General features: G+C 43.0%; 1 protein-coding gene across 2 annotated transcripts in view; it reads left to right on the forward strand.

Annotated features, from left to right (window-relative positions):
- Positions 1 to 13,908, forward strand: part of ATRN (attractin) — a 173,483-nt gene extending 159,575 nt beyond the window's left edge. Inside the window, exons 28-29 of one of the 2 annotated variants that reach the window (XM_069541375.1) lie at positions 3,337 to 3,455; positions 9,394 to 13,908. In XM_069541375.1, coding sequence (XP_069397476.1) covers positions 3,337 to 3,455; positions 9,394 to 9,730 — 456 coding nt within the window. In that variant the 3' untranslated portion in view covers positions 9,731 to 13,908. The remainder of the gene's footprint in view (positions 1 to 3,336; positions 3,456 to 9,393) is intronic. The other variant, XM_060031150.2, reaches the window with a different exon arrangement.
- The last annotated feature ends 400 nt before the right edge of the window (positions 13,909 to 14,308 follow it).

Raw genomic sequence — 14,308 nt, forward strand, 5'->3', positions numbered from 1 at the left:
CAGAATGTGGTATATATATACAATGGAATATTACTCAGCCTTAAAAAGGAAAGAAAGTCTGACCAATGCTACATAGATGAACATAGGTGAACCTTGAAGACATTATGCTAAGTGAAAGCCAGTCACAAAAAGACAAACACTGTATGATTTCACTTATATAAGGTACCTTGAGTAGTCAACTTCATAGAGACAGAAAATAGAATGGTAGTTGCCAGGGTCTTGGGAGAGGAAGGAATGGGGAGTTGCCGTTTAATGAGTATAGAGTTTCAGTTTTCCAAGATGAAGGAGTTTTGGAGATGGATGCTGGTGATGGTTGCACAACAATATAAATGTACTTAATACCACTGAACTGTATACCTAAAAATGGTTAAGATAGTAAATTTTGTTATGTGCATTTTACCACATTAAAAAATAACTGGGGAAAAAAAGACAGATCACCTACAAAGGAATGACAGAGTGACAGCTGACTGACTTCTCAGGAGCTACAAGAGAGAAGAAGAATGTCTTCAAAGTATTGAAAGAGAAGAACTGCCAACCTAGGTTAGTGTACCCAGTAACTACCTTCCAAGAACAAGGATAAAATAAAGATATCCTCAGATTATGGGAAATACCGAGCACTTGCCACCAACAGGCGTGTATAAAAGAAATGTCTAAAGGATGTGCTAGAGAGGAGGGAAATTACCCCAGGAGGGTGGAATAAGAGGGAATAGTGAGTAAATCAGATGGTAAACATGTGCCTAAATCTAAGCAAACGTTGTCCTGATAAAATAGTGATAATTTGTGGGATTGAGAAGAATAGACAAGCCTGAGTGACACCCCGTGTCACACATACGGCACAGCCGGCTGCTCTTTAAAATGCTGTCTTGACTTTCCTGTCAGGACACCACACACCTTCTGGCTGTTCTGTGCTCTGTATTCTTCGTTCAACCCTCTTCATCTCCCAACATCTTTTAACAGTCGTAGCCATCTCAGGCTCAGTCTTTGCGCCTCTTCTCACATCTTTTACACCTACACCATTGGTGATTGTCTTAGTCTGTTCAGGCTGCTATAAAAAGTATCAGAGACTGGGTGGCTTATAAGTAATGGAAATTAATTTCTCACAGTTCTGGAGGCTGGGAAACCCAAGATCAAGGTGCTGGCAGATTAGGTGTCTGGGGAAGGCTTGCTTTCTGGTTCATAGATAGTGACTTCTAGCTGTAATCTTTTTTTTTTTTTTTGGCCACACCATGCAGCTTGCACCATGGGATCTTAGTTCCCCGATCAGGGATTGAACCTGGGTCCTTGACAGTGAAAGTGCAGAGTCCTAACCACTGGACCACCAGGGAATTCCCTCTAGCTGTAATTTTACGTTGTAGGAGGGGTGAGGGAGCTCTCAGGGTCTCTTTTCTAAGGGCACTAATGCCATTCATGAGGGCTGTGCCCTCATGACCTAATCATCTCCCAAAGGCCCTACTTCCAAATATTATCACATTGGGTATTATAATTTAACATATGGGACTTCCCTGGTGGCTCAGTGGTTAAGAATCCACCTGCCAGTACAGGGGACACAGGTTTGATCCCTGGCCTGGGAAGGTCCCACATACTGCGGAGCAGCTAAGCCCATGCACCACAACTGTGGAGCCCACATACTGCAACTACTGAAACCCGCCTGCTTTCGGGCCTGCGTGCCGCAACTACTGAGCCCACATGCTGCAACTACTGAAGCCCCTGCGCCTAGAGCCCATTCTCCACAACAAGAGAAGCCACCATAATGGGAAGCCCACGCACCACAATGAAGAGTAGCCCCGGTTCGTCGCAACTAGAGAAAGCCCACGCACAGCAACGAAGACCCAGCGCAGCCCCCCAAAAAAATTTAGCATATGAATTTTGGGAGTACACAAATATTCAGACCATAGCAGTGATCTTATCCATCATGTATTTAAACACCATGATATTTAAACCTCTCCACTCAAACCTCTCCTGTGAGTATCCAACTCATATATCAAATTGCTTGCTCAGTGTTCCCACTTGGATGTCTTAATAAGCATCTTAACAAATTTAACATGTTCAAAACTGAGTTCTAAATACTGTTCCCCACACCTGCTCCTCTGGCATAACTTCCCCAACTCATCATCCTAGTTGCTCAGGCCAAAATTGTCCTTGACTCGTCCTTGCTCTCATCCTCATTGGATAGCCAGTCCATCAGCAAATCTTTTTGACTTTATCTTCAAAAATATTTCCTGACCACTGTGCACCACCTCCACCACTGTTACCTATCACCTTGATCTAGGCCATTATCCTCTTCCACCTAGGTTTTTGCAGTTGCTTCATAACTGGTTTCCCCACTTCTGCCATTTCACTCATCTATTCATTTCCCTGTGCTGTAGTCACAGTGGTTCTGGAAATGATTTTCTTCAATTTGAAGAAATTGATGGCACAATTCTAAAGATGGCTCCCAAGATTCCTGTCTTATGGATATTCAATCAAACACTACTCCAGGTTCTGCTATGAAGAGATTTTGCAGAAGTAATTAAAGTCTGAGGGTAGTTGATATTAAGATATAAGGAGAGCTTTCTCTGGCTGGTGGCAGAAGAGGAAGCATGACAAGAACTTGAGCACCATTAGTGGTTTCAAGCTGGAGGGACCAGGTAGGGGGGAATGTGAGTGGCCTCCAAGAGAAGAGTGGCCCCTGGCTGATCGCTAGCAAGGAAATGGGGACCTTAGACCTAGAGATGGAAGGAACTGGATTCTGCCAACTTTAATGAGTTTTGAAGCAGGTTCTTCCCCAGTGCCTCCTGGTAAAAGTGGAATGCAGCTGATAACTTGACTTCCACCTTCTGAAGACAAGAGCTGAGACCCTTGAGACTTTTGTGAGATAGAGCTGAGAATTTTTCCAGAACTCATAGAAGACATGAATAGGACCTATATCCCTAAGCAGAGAGCCCTACAGAGCTCTTGCCTGGACTTCTGACCTACAAAATTGAGATAATAAATAGGTGCTGCTTTAAGAACCGAAGTTTGTGATTTGTTTCATAGCAATAGAAACTAATATAGGGGCATCTTTAAAAATCACATCTAGGGCTTCCCTGGTGGCGCAGTGGTTGAGAGTCCGCCGGCTGATACAGGGGACACGGGTTCATGCCCAGGTCCGGGAGGATCCCACATGCCGCAGAGCGGCTGGGCCTGTGAGCCACGGCTGCTGAGCCTGCGCGTCCGGAGCCTGTGCTCCGCAACAGGAGAGGCCACAGCAGTGAGAGGCCCACATACCGCAAAGAAAAAAAAAATCACATCTAAAGGCTGGTGAAGGTGTTTCTTCAGAAACGCTGCTTTAGGTAATTCTTTGTTTTTTTCCACCAGACTGTTCCCAAGCCCATTGCCCTGGAGCCATGTTTTGGCAACAAAGCTGCTGTCCTCTCTGTGTTTGTGAGGCTCCCTCGAGGCCTCAGTGGAATCCCTCCTCCTGGGCAGTCGGGTGAGTAGATGAGGGTCATTGACAAATGAGGTTTATGTTTTAGATGTGTGAAGGCTCCTTCCCTTTTGTAGAGAACTTGGTTATAAAAGCGATATTGCATTCAGGCAGACCTCGGAGATATTGCAGGTTTGGTTCCAGAAAACGTCAATAAAGCAAATATCACAATAAAGCGAGTCACATGAATTTTTTGGTTTCCCAGTGCATATAAGTTATGTCTACATTATACTGTAGCCTGTTATGGTGCAATAGCATTATGTCTAAAAAGACAAGGTACATCCTTAATTTAAAAATGCTTTATTGCTAAAAATGCTAACTATTATCTGACAATGCAGGGTTGCCATAAACCTTCAATTTGTTAAACAACAATGACAACACAGTATCTGTGAGGCACAGTAAAGTGGGGTATACCTGTAGGCCCTGCCTCCTGTCGTTGTGAGGATTTGGAGAGATGATCCCATTGCCACTGTATTCCTAACCTATCTTTCCTGAGGTCACCATTCCTTCCTGGGAAAAATCTGGATCTCCTCACTGCCCCAGCCTTCTCAGCCTGCCAGTGGTATTGATGCTTCTGGCCAAACCTTCTTTGCCGCCAGTGTTTCCAGTCCCCCGCGTCTGTGTTGCTCCTTTACTATCTTTTTCCTTGCTCTGCCTCTAAATGTAGGCTTTCTCCCTCTTCACTCCATATGCTCTTCCTCAATCATCTTACTTACTCTCATGGCTTCCAGCTAGCTCCCTCAAGCTAGTGGCTCTCAAATTGGTATTTCTAACACTATTTCTTTTTCTGTATTTATGTATTTCTTTTTCTTTTTCACTCTAAGTATAAGGCACAAACAACAATTATAACATCCTAAAGGAAGTTTTTGAAAATTTATTCACAATTCTACCATCCAACACCCACCAATTTTCACCGTTCTGTTTCCTTTCCAGCCCTTATCAGCAATTTAGTTGCAATGATTGTATAACTAATTTTTATTCTTCTTTTTTCATGTAACTATCATAAACATTTTTACAACTTACTATATAGTGTTTTATCCATCTTTTACACTACTCCATGAAATACTTGAATCATAATTTAGATAAACATTCTTTTACTGTTGAACATGAAGGAAATATGGAATATAGTTTTGGAAGTATTTTGATTAATCATGGAGTACTTTGGAGGGATGCCTCAGACATGTTTTAGACAACTTTCAGTTGAGATGATTCTGCAGGCCTCCACTCGACTCAGCTTTCAGAAGGTCTGGGTCCGTGGTGTTCTTATGAGGGAGGATATTAGGCATGGCCAGGTCAGGATTTATTGTCTTCATTTCATAAGCGAATGGCTTGATTTGCCCTCATCTAGGGATTCCTGTGAGTTCAGCCCCTAACTTGGCCTTGTCCATGTTGAGGGCAGAATGACCCATTAACCTGACACTCTGGAGCAGTATCTCCTGCCCAGCTCAGCAGACATTGACTGGTGCTCCCTGAGGGCAAGGTACTGGCTGGGGCTGGGAGGGGAGCGGTGACAGGCTTGCAACACTGTGGCCTTTCCTGCGCCAGACTTTGCCTGATGTGCCCCAACCCCCTGGACTCCTGACGAAGACCTGCTCACTACTTGAGAGCTACCCCAAGGGTGGGGCCATCCCTGCCACCCCTTCTGTATCCCCCATTTCATTCATTCATTCATTCATTTTTATTGAAGTATAGTTGATTTACAGTACTATATTAGGTTCAGGTGCACAACATAGTGATTCAATATTTTTAATAGATGGTACTGCCTTTAAAGTTATTACAAAATAATGGCTAATCTCCTTTCCAGTCTCTACACCTTAAGGTTTCTCCTGCTAAACGCTGGGCTTTTTTCTTTTTCATTGTGAGCTTATTATTCCCAAAAATAAAGTAATCACTGTCTTTCCCAGGTTAATATCTCTAATTCTTGTCCTCCTTGCCAAGCTTCACACCCAATTATTCGATTGCCTACTTGAAATGTCCACTTGGATACCTCAAGGTCTTATCAAGCCTAAAATGTCCAAAATGGAGCTTGCCCTCCTTCTAACCAGTTGGTCCTTTGATCTCCATCTCAGTAAAGGAATTCATTATTCAGCCAGTTGCTCAAGCCAGAAACTCAAGAGTCATCCTAGGCAGTCCTCACCTCTCTATGTATAATTCATGGGCGAGTTCTGCTGGTCCTACATCTGGAGTCTCATTCTTCCACGTTGTTTCATTTACTCTACCACGTCTCTCATCTAACCTCAGCTGCCATCTCTCCCCTGTAGTCTGCTTCTTCTACCCTTGACCTCTAAAATCACAGCCCCAACCCCCTCCCACACCTCCATCCAGCCATTCGCCTGCAGTTAAAATCATTCTTTAAATAAATAAATAAATGATGGTTATATTTCCCTGTGCTATACAATATATCCTTGTTGCTTATTTATTTTATACATAGTAATTTGTATCTCTTAATCCCATACCCCTGTCTTGCCCCTCCTGCCTTCCCTTTCACCACTGGTAACCAACACTTTGTTCTCTATATCTGTGAGTCTGTTTCATTATATGCATTCGTTTGTTCTCTTTTTTCAGATTCCACGTATAAGTGATAACATGGAGTATTTATCTTTCTCTGTCTGACTTATTCACTAAGCGTAATAATCTCTAGGTTCATTCATATTGTTGCAAATGGCAGAATGTCATTATTTTTTATGATTGAGTAGTATTCCAGTGTGTGTGTGTGTGTGTGTGTGTGTGTGTGTGTGTGTAAAAAAAATCTTCATTATCCATTCATCTGTTAATGGACACTTAGGTTGCTTCTATATCTTGGCTATTATAAATGATGCTGTGAATGTTGCTATGAACATTGTGGGTGCATGTATCTTTTTAAATCAGTATTTTTGTTTTCTTTGGAAGTATACTCAGGAGTGGAATATGGTAGTTCTACTTTTATTTTTTTGAGGAACCTTCATACTGTTTTCCACAGTGGCTTCACCAATTTACATTCCCACCAACAGTATACAAGGGTTCCCCTTTCTCCACATCCTCACTGACATTTGTTATTTGTGGTCTTTTTGATGATAGCCATTCTGACAGGTGTGAGATGATACCTCCTTGTAGTTTTGATTTGCATTTTCCTTATGATTAGTGATGTTCAGCAACTTTTCATGTGCCTGTTGGCCATCTGTATGGTGGCTGTATGTCTTCTTTGGGAAAATGTCTATTCAGGTCTTCTATTTTTTAATAGGGTTGTTTGGTTTTTTGATATTCAATTTATGAGCTATTTATATATTATATATTAACCCCTTATTGGTCATATCATTTCCAAATATTTTCTCCCATTCAGTAGGTTGTCTTTTCATTTTGTCAGGGTTTCCTTTGCTGTGCAAAAACTTTTAAGTTTGGTTAGGTCACATTTGTTTATTTTTGCTTTTATTTCTTTTGCCTTAAGAGACAGATACAAAAGAATATTTGCTATGATTTATGTCAAAGAGTGTTCTGCCTATGTTCTCTTCTGGGATTTTTATGGTTTCAGGTCTTAGGTTTAGGTCTTTATGTATATGGTGTGAGGAAATGTTCTAATCTCATTCTTTTGCATGTAGCTGTCCAGTTTTCCCAGAACCACTTATTGAAGAGACTTTTCTCCATTGTATATTCTTGCCTCCTTTGTCATAGATTAATTGACCATAAGTGCATGAGTTTATTTCATGTCTCTCTATTCTGTTCCACTGATCTGTGTGTCTGTATTTGTGGGAAAACCATGACGTTTTGATTACTGTAGTAGCTTTTTAGTATAGTCTGAAGTCACGGAGCGTGATATCTCCAGCTTCATTCTTTTTTCTCGAGAATCGCTTTGGCGATTCAGGGTCTTTTGTGGTTCCATATAAATTTTAGTATTATTTGTTCTAGTTCTGTGGGAAATGTCATGGTTATTTTGATAGGGATTGCCTTAACTCTGTAGATTGCTTTGGGTAGTATGGACATTTTAACAATGTTCTTCCAATTCAAGAACACAGGATATCTTTCCATTTCTTTGTATCATTTTCAAATTCCTTCATAAATGTTTTGTAGTTAATCAGATTATAAGTCTTTCACCTCTTTTTAAATTTTTTTTTAATTTTTATTTATTTTTGGCTGTATTGGGTCTTCGTTGCTGCGCGCAGGCTTTCTCTAGTTGCAGCGAGCTGGAGCTACTCTTCATTACAATGCGTGGGCTTCTCATTGCGGTGTCTTCTCTTGTTGCAGAGCATGGGCTCTAGGCACACAGGCTTCAGTAGTTGTGGCGTGTGAGCTCAGTAGTTGTGGCTCACGGGCTCTAGAGTACAGGCTCAGTACTTGTGGTGCATGGGCTTAGTTGCTCCACGGCATGTGGGATCTTCCCAGACCAGGGCTCGAATCTATGTCCCCTGCATTGGCAGGCAGATTCTTAACCACTGCACCACCAGGGAAGCCCCTTTTACCTCTTTGGTTAAGTTTATTCCTAGGTATTTTATTCTTTTTTTTTTTTTTTTTTGTGATACGCGGGCCTCTCACTGTTGTGGCCTCTCCCGTTGAGGAGCACAGGCTCCGGATGCGCAGGCTTAGCAGGCATGGCTCACGGGCCCAGCCTCTCCATGGCATGTGGGATCTTCCCAGACCGGGGCACGAACCCGTGTCCCCTGCATCAGCAAGCGGACTCTCAACCACTGCACCACCAGGGAAGCCCATCTTTTTGATGTGATTTTAAACGGAATTATTTTCTTGCTTTCTCTTTCTGACAGTTCATTATTAGTGTATAGAAAAGCAACAGATTTCTGTGTATTAATCTTGTCTCCTGCAACTTTACTGAATTCATTTATTAGTTCTAATAGTTTTTTGGTGGAGACTTTAGGGTTTTCTATATATAGTATCATGGCATGTGCAAATAGTAACAGTTTGACTTCTTCCCTTCCAATTTGGATGCCTTTTCTTTCCTTTTCTCATCTGATTGCTGTGACTAGGATCTACCCCCCGTTTTAAATGGTGCCCTTCTCTGGACTCCCGAAGCACCTGGCTCTGTCTTTGCTATTACAGTGGTCACTGGTGTGGATTCCCCACTCCATGCCAGGTACTAAACCTGGCACTTAAAAGCTACCCCCCTCCCCCATTTTATAGGCTCAGTGAGGTGGAGTAAGAAGGTCCTCTAACATGGCTCCTGGGGGCCTCAGCAGGGCTCTGAGCCTGTCCAGCCTTTTCCCATGCATAGGAATCCAGTTCCCCCAGGACTGTGCCTTCCCTAATGAACATCAAGTTAATCAATTACCAATACAAAAAGGAGAATGGACCCACCAGTCCCCAAAGCAAAGGTGGTAGCGGAGGTGGTGGGGTGATAAGCCAGGTACCATTCTAAGACTTTACATCAGTTCACTCATTGACTTCTCACACAAGCCCTGTGCTGTTCCCCATTTACAGAAGAGGAAACTGAGGCACAGGGAAGTTAAAGCACCTTGCTTATTCCAAAGTCTGGCCCCAGAGTCTATCCTAACCCTTATCATGGTGTAGATACCAAAATAACTAGTGCTATCTGGGCAGTGTGGAATGAATCTGAATTTCATCATAAAGAGTGAAGCTTTTTCTTGGAGAAAAAGACAGGAGAAACTTAGTGCTTAAAGCATGTCTGCAATCTTATTTAGATGCTCCCACCACGAGGCAGGGCACTTTGCTTGGTAGATCTGCTGAAAAGTAAGGTACTCCTTTTGTGTAAAAATGGGGGAGGAGGAGAATATGTATTTGTATTTATACAAATAAACCCTGAAAGAATATATATAAACTAAAGAAGTTACTCTGATGGAAGTGGGGAGTATGGAGGGAGACACAGGTTAGAGGTAAGATTTTTCCCATGTATGTACTTTATTTATTTATTGCACCATGTGAATGTAAGAAGAAATTTTTAAAATTATTTTTTAATAAAAGCAAGCTGCCCCTTAACATGTGTTCCCTCTGTGGATTCTCCCAAGGTCTCGCAGTGGCCAGCGCCCTGGTGGACATTTCTCAGCAGATGCCAATAGTATACAAAGAGAAGTCAGGAGCAGTGAGAAACCGGAAACAGCAGCCCCCTGCACAGCCTGGGACCTGCATCTAATGCTGGGGCCAGGACTCCCTGTGAGCAAGGAGTGGCGTGCCAGAGCCGTCTGCAAAGAGGGAGCAGGCAGGGAGACACTGTGCAGGGCAGAAGACTGGAAACTCTCGAAACATCCACCTCATCCGCATGTTCACAAGCTTTCTTTGACAGTTTCTCCCAACTGTGCTCCAGCATCTAACCTTTTACTTTCATATAGGAAACAATTGATTTAGTTACAGGTCCAGGGATGATCCAGTTGTTGACGGAGGAGGCCGGTGTAGAGCAAGTGAGAGAGCTAGGAATGACACTCAGGTTCACGTGTGGAAAGCTGTTCTTGGGACTGTCTCAACAGTGCAAAAAACAAAGATGTAGTGTTTACAAGTAGACATTTGTCATCAGTCATTCTTGAACATGGTCTTTTAAAAACTAGTCAGATGAATTAACTTGTTTTCATCTGAAGCCTGCTATCTTTTTTAAAAGATGTGCTATTTATTCTTGCACAATTTAGGCAAATATCTCTCTTTCAGGGAGTAACTTTTTTTCTAGTTGAGAATTAATAATGGTCCATCTCTTTTGAATCATAAGATAGAAGAGGCTATTTTAAATGTCAAGGTCAGCAGTGTTACTTGGAATGCCAACTGATATAATGGGTAGTTTTCTGTAGCAACTTGATTAATTTAGTCTGAATCCATTTGAAGTTCTCTCTCTCTCTCCTCTTTCATTCCCTCCCTCTCTCTCCTTCACTTCCTCTTTATCTCTCTCTGTCTCTGTCTTTGTCTCTCTTTCTCACACTCATACACAGACACACACACACACACACATACATACACACACACACACACACACACACACACACACAAACACTAAGTGCCTAGACTTTAAATAGATCTAGCAATTGGAAAGTTAGTAAGCATAAGTTTTTACATAATTGCATTCCTACATTCTTATAAAACTTAAATAGCTGTCATTGGCAATCTGCTCTTTTTCTAAAACCTAATTTGCCGCCAGAAAAGTTTTCTCACCCCGAGAAACATTTAACGTAGCAGCAGGGATTGAGAGGAAAACAGAAATGACCTAACTGTCAAAGCTCCTGTTGTTGTTGTCAAAAAGGACACTAAATAAGGCATGTTCCCACGTGCCTCCTTGCCCCAGGTCACTCTAGGCCTGATGTTTGCTTCAGCCCTTCTGGGTGCTCCTGCCAAGGCATCACGGAGGGAGGGGCTCACTCATGTTACATGTCTCCCTTGAGCCGAAAAGAGCATGACAGCACTTGGGACCCCTTAATCAAAGGGCAACTCTTTGTTCCTGTAGTCTGCTTGAGCTGGTGGGTCATTCATTCTCAGGCTCAGGTGGAGTGCCAGGAGAGGGTCGGTCTCCTGTTGTCGGGCAGAACCTGCCCAAAGCCTGGAGGAGAACCTGAAGCTGTTTGCCGTCTTTCTCCTCCTCCCTAGGAGGGGCTTAGGCCTCCCATGCTCCCTCCCAGACCCAATGGGTAGCTGTGGGGAGGGCAGTGAACGATAAGGATGAAAAGCACATGGGAAAAATGGACAAGGGGAGAAAACTATGCCAAATGAAAAGTGACCAAATTGAAGTAGTGACCAAATTGAAGTGGAGCAGGCCAGTCCCCGCTCTTCTCCCCAGGGCACTGCCTGGATGGTGTGTTGTCCCCGTCCATGGTGCTCTGTATTCTGGCATTATGCAGCAGCCTCCCAAGATCTCTCTTCTGCTTCAAAACCCAGTGTTCTATGGCATTACCCTGGGGGCGTAGACCTTTAGACAACAATGCTCAAGTTTGTGAATTCGGAGAAATCAATACTCAAAAGAGCAAAAACTGTGGCATTTCACCTTTATATGCAGTGCCTAGAGAGGGAGTATGACCTCTTCCCCAACATTAACCCCACTCCCATGAAGAATTGCCTGGAAAGATGTTTTCAAGGATGTTGAACCATAAAACACTGATGCACAAAACACCTCTACTTTGAGACTTGCCTCTCAAAATGCTGCTTTTTCACATTATTGTTAAAGAGCAGATGGTTCTAGAAAAGACCCCTCCTCTTACAAGCTCCCCATGTCCCTGCCCCAGATCACAGTACCCGCAGAGAGCCTGCTGGGGACTGGCCCTTCACCCCTGTGATTACCAAAAGGCCACTGGAGAGGACCTTCCCACAAGGGAAGTCCTTGTTTGTTCAAAGGACTGGTGTTTCCTTGGCAAAGAAGCCTCCTCCCCATGGTAGTCCCATGCCTTGAAATAATAAGCACCATGTCCCATAGCCACCTGGTTATTTTCTTTTTTCTAAAAGATAATGTTTATTTTTTAAAAGGAAGGAAAGAGCAAGTGAAGTTTAATTCTGCTCCAACAGTGGAGAAACAACTGAATCCACCTGCTTCTCCTTTGCAGCCAGTAGCAAACAGCTTCCTTCAGGCTTGGGCCAGAGGAAGGGGGTGGCAGGAGAAGGAGGCACTCAGCTTAGAGTCAGTTATCAAGAGGAAGTCATGTGGAACTTCAGAGCCTGTATATAAATTAAAATAGTTATGAAAACATCGATATTGCACTTGTACATAACTATACAGTAGTGTCTGAATGTTCAGACATTTGGAGTGTACATAAAACAGAAAAATATCTTAATGTATTTTTATTAAACATAATGATGTCTGAGTTTGACCTAATATGTTTTTGTGCCATATATTGGATATCCAGGTTCAGAGAAGTCCTCTCGTTATGCCCTGATACGATAACAAAGCCACGAAAGGCATCCCCATTGTGCCCAAGTGTTCAAATGGGACTGATTGGATAGCTTCTAAAGTAGGAATCATCTGTCAGTGCACATATGAAAATGCGGGCAGTGTGTGAAGAGACTCGAAGGCAGCCGGGATGTCTCTGCCCCTGTCATTGGCTCTGGGAGTGCATTGTAACTCTCCTGTCAGCTTCTCGGAGCAGTGGGTGCCCAGGGAAGACCAATCTTGTCCTGAGAAATGCTCCTCTTAGTCTTTAGACTCCAAGACTATACCTGTAGATCTAGTCAGATTTTCCAAAAAGGGCTTTTCCGGGCTGCATTTTGTTGTGGTTTTGTCTAAGTTATTAATGACCATTTCCCAGGACCATAGTTTACTATACTGAAAACTGGGAGTGGGATTGGGCGTGGCTGCTTTGTTGATAAATAGCTCCTGTTTCCCCACGGAGAACCTCACCCTGGCCTCCTGTCCACCTCCTGCCCCCTTCCTACACTGTTTGGGGAGAGGTCTGTGCTTCCCTGTGAGGATCACCTCTAAGTGTGGGAGGAGGTGTGCAGAGAAGGCAACCACATACTCCCTGAGCTAACCTGGAAGAAAAGCAGCCCTGGACAGAGACTGTTAGCAAAAGGCCTGATGTGCAAGATTGGAGATGCACCGGGAAATCTGGGGCAAATGGAAAGACCAGAGCACTATCTGTAGAAAAATACATTTTATCTTTCAGTGCAAATCTTGCTCCTTCAATTTAATAGAGTATATTTAGAGATGGGATGGGAGTGATTCACTTCCTTGGGTGGTGGTATCCTTTTCATTAACACCTTTGATCCTTACATTTCGTTCATTCATCCATTCATTCAACAAATATTCACTACTTACTAACAACCTAAGCTAACACTAGAGCAGTGACTGAGATGGAAAAGCTGCTCTTCAGAATTACAACAGAATCCAGCTCCTCAAACCTGTCATCCCAGGAGAACTTTCCTCGTGGTTTCTGTGAGAATTGGCCACCTGAGGATAGACCCAGGAAGGCAGAGGGTCTGGCCTCAGGCCATGTACCGGCTCTCAGCCTGAAATGTTTACCAAATTTACCAAATGGCTCAAACCATAAAAATCACCGTGATGGTTTGTAAATAGCGAAGCCCACCAAGAGACATTTCCCCTGAGTTGTCCAAATTCATAAACACCCTCGCCTGCAGGGAGACGATTTGGGAGTGCAGAGGAAAACTGGCACCTTCTCTTTTAAAGGCAATAATGGAATCGACTTTCAATAACTGAATTTGTGCACAAAACATTCTAAACACTAGTGAAGCCTGTTTTGTTGAACTAATTTTGGCTCTGGAAATGTTTTATAGTTATTTACGGTTTTGTTTCGGGGGTTTTTGGTTTGGATTCAAGTTTAGTTTGTTAATATGTATAATTTAGCATCTATTGCACTCATGTAAATATGGAGTAAGTATTGTAAACTATTTCATTGCTGGGGATTGTGGATGTTATACATACATTTAGGACTGCAATTTTTTGGTATTTTTTGTATTGTAAAATAACAGCTAATTTAAGCCAGAACAAGAGAATTAAGGGAGGTCTGTGCATTTTAAACACAAATGTGAAGAACCTGTATATAAACAAAAGTAAATACTATAATACAAACTTCCTTCTGAAATAAAAGTAGATCTGATAAAAATGTGGGTTTTGTTCTAAGAGTTTGATTTTGTTTCAATTATTTTTACAATTTGGTCATTAGAACCTTAAGAAAAGGGGAAAAACATGTTTTAAAAAGTTTACCAGTTTTCAGACTGCCTCAGAGGAAGCACTTGGCAGTCCATGATTGAGGTGTAAACCAACAGGGCGGGCACCTCAGACACCTCTGCGCAAAACTGAGCCCTGGGGTGTGGGAGGAGCCCTGAGCAGCTTGTGAGCAGACTCCCCAACATCCCCACTGTGGCCTACATTGCCCTCAACACACCAGTGCTGGGGACAGAGACTCATGTGTGGGACAGCTCTGCCCAGGCACCATCACGCCCATGCCAGTGCCTCGCCAGCTGCCCTTGGTCATTCAGCTACTCGTACTCTCATGGGCTCCT

Source organism: Delphinus delphis, chromosome 15, assembly GCF_949987515.2.
Source record: "Delphinus delphis chromosome 15, mDelDel1.2, whole genome shotgun sequence".
Lineage (NCBI taxonomy): Eukaryota > Metazoa > Chordata > Mammalia > Artiodactyla > Delphinidae > Delphinus > Delphinus delphis.